General features: G+C 39.8%; 1 protein-coding gene across 1 annotated transcript in view; it reads left to right on the forward strand.

The window, feature by feature from the left end:
• Positions 1–4,466, forward strand: part of tbc1d22b (TBC1 domain family, member 22B) — a 72,024-nt gene extending 67,558 nt beyond the window's left edge. The window contains exons 11-12 of the mRNA XM_053504122.1: positions 1,254–1,349; positions 3,367–4,466. Coding sequence (XP_053360097.1) covers positions 1,254–1,349; positions 3,367–3,495 — 225 coding nt within the window. The 3' untranslated portion in view covers positions 3,496–4,466. The remainder of the gene's footprint in view (positions 1–1,253; positions 1,350–3,366) is intronic.
• Positions 4,467–6,499: the final 2,033 nt, after the last annotated feature.

A 6,499-nucleotide genomic window follows, 5' to 3' on the forward strand; every position in this document is an offset into this window, starting at 1 on the left:
GTGAAACTTCCTTCTGGATTTGGTGGCGTATGCTAGCATTAGCGTTAGCTAAAAGTGTTTACCATCGTGTAAGTAACGTCGCTTTTGCCATTCAATCAGAACCAGGCTGTTTTATAAGCAGTGATAACAAGAACGCTTTTGTTTTAGACATTTCACGTTCAATTTAAAGAAAAACTAAATTTAAATGTGTAATAAGATTAAGGTACATCTTATCTTTAAAAAATTATTAACAGTGTTGGGATTGAAAAATTGTAAACTTCATGTTTCTTGTTTTTTGAAAGTTGATTGTTTTTGTGTGAAAGCACATCCCTAAATGTTTAATTCCATACTTAGCTGTCAGGCCTTAGGACACTGTGAGAACATTGCCCCGCAGTTATGAAATCATCGTTTTTGTTAGCACTCTTAACATTCAGATGAGAAAGAAGGCTTTACTCTAAAAAAAGATGCTAAAAGAGGGTTTTTTATATATAATATAAACCCTCTTTTTCTTTTCGGAGGCCGACGGCATGTCCTGGAGTCAAGCCGCTCCCTCTTGCTTGCTTTTATTCTCTCTTTTATTCTCTTGTACACTTGTAATTGTACGTTAGAGCTGGAACACGCAGGGCTGCCTCGGGAAGATCAATTAGTGCCTAGAAAAGGCACGAGGGAGAAAACGAAATGGAGAGAGGGAAAAGAAAGTCAGGCACACAGTAGTCCGGCTGAAATTACACGGCGCCTCCATCTCACTTAGCTGGAATAAAGACGTGGACGCCTTCTGCTTCCTGTTCTGGACTCATTCTACTGATTTATCCTTCTTAGTTATTTATGGTTCTCACTCTCTCTGACCTGCTCCTGGCTTATTGCTCTTTTCCTCTGACATTTAACGTGTATTTCTCTATCTGTCTTTATTTCTTTTGGGTTTTTTTCTGTTGTTTCACATTGCTTTTTCCTTTCCCCCATTTTTTACTCGGTAAACAGAAAGAAGCAAAAAGAAAGCAATAATAATAAAAAAAAAAAAAACAGGAAAACAAGAACAAACCTATTTATAGGCACACGCCTCCCCTCAAGTAGCTCAAAGTAAGTACTTCACTGAACTCGTAAGAGAAGTGAAGTGTGGGGGCGTCGCCTCTCGAGACGCGCAGAGCTTTCGTAACGCTCGCATTATTACTAATGATGGGCGTAAAACTCCACTCGTCTTATTTAAATAAACTCTTCTAATAAGCTGCCGATCCAGCTGTGATAATGTTTTGTGTGTGTGTGTGTTATTACTGCAGGCCGAGTCTGAAGGCTTCTCGCATTTCCACCTGTACGTCTGCGCAGCATTCCTCATCAAGTGGAGAAAAGAGATCCTTTCCATGCTGGACTTCCAGGTACGTGTGTGTGGACAGGAATAGATAGGAGGTTGTGTGTGTGTATATGTCTGTGTATATGTCTTTGTGTGTGTGTGTGCATGCGCGCGTGGGTGAGTATAGATAATTGGATGTATATGTATGGGGTTTGAGTGTATAGTAATAGTATGCATAATTCGGCATGTGGATAGATGGATTATCAAGTGTGTAGTTGGATTAATGGTAAAATGAGTTTCTGGATGGATGGATAAGTGAATGTGTGTGCAGATGGATGGATGGAAAAGTCAATGCAAATGAATAAGTGTGTATGGATGAATAAGTGAAAGTGTGTTGATGGATGGATTTATTGATAGATGAATAGAAGTGTGAATGCTGGATCAGTGAGTGTGGATGGGAGGACAGCTGAGTGTTGGTGGGTGAATTAGTAAGGCTGGGGATGGTTAGTAAAGTGAATGGATGTATGGATGGTTAAATAAGTGTGTGGATCAGTGAGTGAGTGTGTTGGTGGATGGAAAAGTCTGTCGATGAATAGATAAGTAAGTAGCTGGATAAATGAATAAGTGAGTGAGTGAGTGGAAGGATGGATGGAAGAATGTGAGTGCATAGGAAGGATAAGTGAGTGTGGACGGATGATTGAAGGATTGGATGCATGGATGGATGGTTGGATGGACGAACAGATGGATGGATGGATGGATGGATGGATGGATGGATAGATAAATAAGTGATTGGGTGGACAGATAAGTGATTCTATGGTCGATGGATGGATAAGTAATTAAGTGGACAGATAAGTGATTGTATGGACAGACGGATGGATGGGCGGACGGACAGACAGACAAATGGACAGACGGACAGATGGATAGGTGATTGGATGGATAGATAGGTGATTGTATGCATGGATGGATGGATGGATATTTGATTGGGTGGACAGATAAGTGATTGGATGGACGGATGGGTGGATGGGTGGATGGATTTGCAGGTGTAAGTGATGGGTTGATTACCTAAACCTTAATTCTCTCTCTCTGTCTCTCTCTCTCTCTCTCTCTCTCTCCCTTTCTCTCTCACTTAAACACACACACACACACGCACTCCGCAGGCTTGCCACACACTCTGATTGTGCTGATTGGAGTAATTGGACCGGCAGTGCAGCAGAATCACTCTAACTGCATTTCACACACTAACAAATCCGTCCATTACAGTGCGCTTTAAAGCAGTGAGGTCTTCTTCCTGCTGCTGTTTTATCTTCTCCTTTATGTCTTTGTATGCACCTACCTCTCTCTCTCCCACTTTCTCCTGCTCTCGCTCCCTCTCTATCTCTGTCTCTCTCTCCCTTCTCTTCCTTTTATTCTGTTCTCTCTAATAATGCTCTATAACACTCCTCTCACTCGCTCTCTCTAATGCACTCTTTCGCCTTCTCTCTCGCTAGTTCTCTTTTTCTCACTCTCTCTTGCTTTCCTGCTCTTTCTAACTCCACAAACTCCATCTCTCACTTGATCTTTAATTCTATTCGTCTCTCTCTCTCTCTCCCCTTCCCTCCCACTTTCTCGCTCACTGTATTTCTCACCTTCTGTCTCTCACTTGTTCTCTTACTCTATCTAATTTTCTTTACCTCTCACTCACTCTTTCAGTGTGCTTTAGGAAACAAGTTTGAAATTCAGAGGTGAACATTTCTCCTGGCTCCCCCTCCCTCTCTTTAACACACACACACACCTCCATCAGGGAATATCTCTCTTTTAGTTCCTCTAGTAAATAATCCTTTACTTTCCCTTTAGGACATACTGAGTTTGATGTTTATAGTAAACACACACGCGCAGCTCAAGGCAGATGCTCACCATAAATCAAAGATTCTTTACGCTCTCGCCTTCCTCTGTGATTTAAAGCAACACCTCTGGAGTGAAACTGCATCAGGAGCATATCAGAGAAAAAAAAAAAAACGTTTTGCGTTTAAAATCCATAAATGTCATCAGAGCGCTGACCGTTAACATTCTCTTTCTCTCTCTCTCGTGTTAATAACGCGCTTTCTTTGTCCTGTTTCATTCAGGGTCTCCTGATGCTTCTACAGAACCTACCCACGATACACTGGGGCAACGAGGAGGTGGGGTTACTCCTGGCCGAAGCCTATAGACTCAAGTACATGTTCGCAGACGCTCCCCGCCACTACAAGAGATGAGGATTTTGTGAAGCGAGCCACTACGGGAACAACGGAGTGGCCCGACACACACACTGTCTCTTTCTGTGCCGTCTGCGTGGGCGAGGCGTTTCTTCAGTTTTCTTTTTTTTTTCTTCTTCAGCCTGGAAGAGTGTAGATCCAGAAATCCAGGCTGCTGAACATATGGATGGAATTAAACCAGAGGTCAAAAGTTCTTGCACTCCAGCCGAACTCATAAACCTCGACATCTCATCCTCAGGTTTTTTTTTTTTTCCTCCAAACAAATAACCAGAGACAGATGTTGCTGTGCTGTGATGGACTGCATCTCCAGACGATATTTCGTTCTGACCTTGGCTGTTACCACTCCATGATTTGTGTTTGTTGTGTGTGTTTTTTTTTTCCCTTTAATTTCTGCCGTGTTAATACCAAGGAGTCACTGGACTCGTTCAACTTGCCATCACTGGACCCAGAGCAGCCAGTAGTGCCGAAAGCCTATCCAAGCCACTCGCAGCAGTTTCTTTGTTTTTCCTCTGTAGACTGACACTGAATTTTAACAATCCTAATTGTCTGATTTTATAGCTATTTTTTATTTTATGTTTTTTTTTTTTTAGACAGGCAGCTAAAATCCAATTTGCTTGTTGCTTGTTCGATTTGAGCAGTCTTAATGCAAAAAAAAAAAAAAAAAACAACCTCAGATCAAATTTAAGCCGGAGTGATGAATGATCTGAATCATTCAGAAAGAAATGATGTCTTTATCTAGCCTGGTTATTTTAGTACAGTTCAACTACTGAAGCTAACCAAAGCACCTAGCTACTTAGGTAGTAACCTTTAGGGTTCCTGTAATATAACTGGACTTAAGGTAAATGATTAATTACGTTCCAGTGAAACTGGAAGTGCTTTAATACCACAGCGATTAGCAGATTAACGATTAGTTCTCAGACATCTCTTAAGTTATAGCCACGTGAAACGTTGGTGGAACATCTTAAAACAAGTCACCGGACTGTCTTAATATTTAAGGAGACAAAAACATGCTAACGATTGGTCAAAAAATTAAAAAAAAAAGCAAACAGCTTCAGCTTCTCTGACTGTTACGTAGTGCCGAGTTTTTTTCCCCTAAAACATCCACTATAAAATTCTATAAGATATTAACGAGATCTAAAAATGACTTGATACCTTCTGGCCAATCAGATTCAAGAAGGCTATGATGCGAGTTTAGCTACTGGTAGCTACAGTATTTATGTTCATCTCGTAATGCGAGATACTTGTTTATAATTAAAACATGCTTCTTTACCGCGACTCTAGCTAGCTTGTGTAGTTAATAGCATGAGTTTGCTAGCTACTTTGCTTTCATAGATTCATTATTTTATTGATTAAAAATTGCATACTTCAGTGTAGTATTCTTTTAATACTAGTTGACACTCATGTACTCATTAAGTAGTTTACCCTGTACAGTAGGTGATTTCAGTCAAAGATGTCAAGACAAGACCAATGCTTAGCTGAAGGGACGACTACAGATAGCACAACAGCTTTCTATTTTTTCTATCCTTCTTGATGTCTAAATACGAAACGAAGAAAACAAATCAAGATTAGCTTATTGGATGATGTCCAATTCATAAACCTAGCTAACCTAACTTTTGCCTTATTTCCAATACTCAGCAAAAAGCGTACGTGGCGTTGCTATATAATGGATGACTTTCTGTCCAAAAAAAAGAGAGAGAGATTCGAGCTCATGTAATTTGCAACATGGACATGCAGTCTAAAATATTCTGATTTAGGAAAATAACTTCGATTTGCACTGCTGTCTGAAATCTTCGAAGGTGCTTGAGCATCGTGTAAAGCGCCTGTATATCGCACACAAAACATCAAATGAAAATTTTATATTAATATCAATATTAAAAAGGGTTACGCTGCTCCCGTGGCGGAGCATCAGAAATGACTACTGAGCGCAGACCGCTGAAGTCAGACCGTAGTGAAATATTAATAATATCTTTGTAGCAAGCGAGTCAGCCTACTGCAAGGTTGCGTTATGCAAACAGAGTCTGTGTGTATATGTGCGTGTGTGTGTGTGAGTGAGAGAGAGCGTGAGACTACTGACTACTCGGACAATAATGCAAGCTGCAGTGTGGGAAGGGTGAAATTATTAATGCAGTGCAAACACTGACGAGAAATAAAAACGCTTTGTACACAGATGTAGGATCAGCTCCTTGAACCCAAAGCTTGCCCTTTATTATTATTTGAGAATATGGGGAACTGATCCAGGATCTGTGTGTTTTGAACGCTTTCCGTTTCCTAATCCCGATAGTTTATAACTGTGCGAATGCAATCAGCGATTAATTTTTAAATAAGCTTACTAATATTTTTCTCTTACCATATAAAGATATGCTTTGTATAAAATGTAATATACAGTATTACTGTGGGTGTTTTTTCTTTTTTTTTTAGATTTACTTTTTTTCTGATAAAGTGTGCAGACTGAACAATCAGGTTTTTTAATCCGAATCCAATTGACAGGTTTAATAATTTGATACTCAGCTGCCACTGTACTTTATATATTAAAGTAACTGAAGTCCATGTGAAAATATCGAGCTGTCAGGATCAGTTAAGAGAAATTGCATTATATTGGCACTGCTTTTGTGGAGCAAGAAGTGATTTAATGTTTAATCTGCAAAATCTACTCTTACACCTCATCATAACTGACTCGCTACGACGCTCCTTACAAAATGCGTTCTTTTTTTTCTTTTTTATGTTTGAACACCAGAATGTTTTTTTTTCCTTTTTTTATTTACCTGTAATGTGTGTGTGTGTGTAGGTGTGTGCGTGTCCTTGTCTTTTATAATTTAAAATATGGTTATAACCAGGGCATAAAATCTTTTGTAACGAGATGTTAATTGACATTGCAGGGATGGACAAATCATAAATTCATTAGTTGGCCCACTGGGAAAAGTAAAATGTCCAATGTGCAGCCGAGTTTCGTGTTTTGATGCCCAGACGTCCAATTAACTCTGCTGAAAAAGCGGCCAAGTAATTT

This window comes from Clarias gariepinus, chromosome 9 (assembly GCF_024256425.1).
Source record: "Clarias gariepinus isolate MV-2021 ecotype Netherlands chromosome 9, CGAR_prim_01v2, whole genome shotgun sequence".
NCBI classification, from domain to species: Eukaryota; Metazoa; Chordata; class Actinopteri; order Siluriformes; family Clariidae; genus Clarias; species Clarias gariepinus.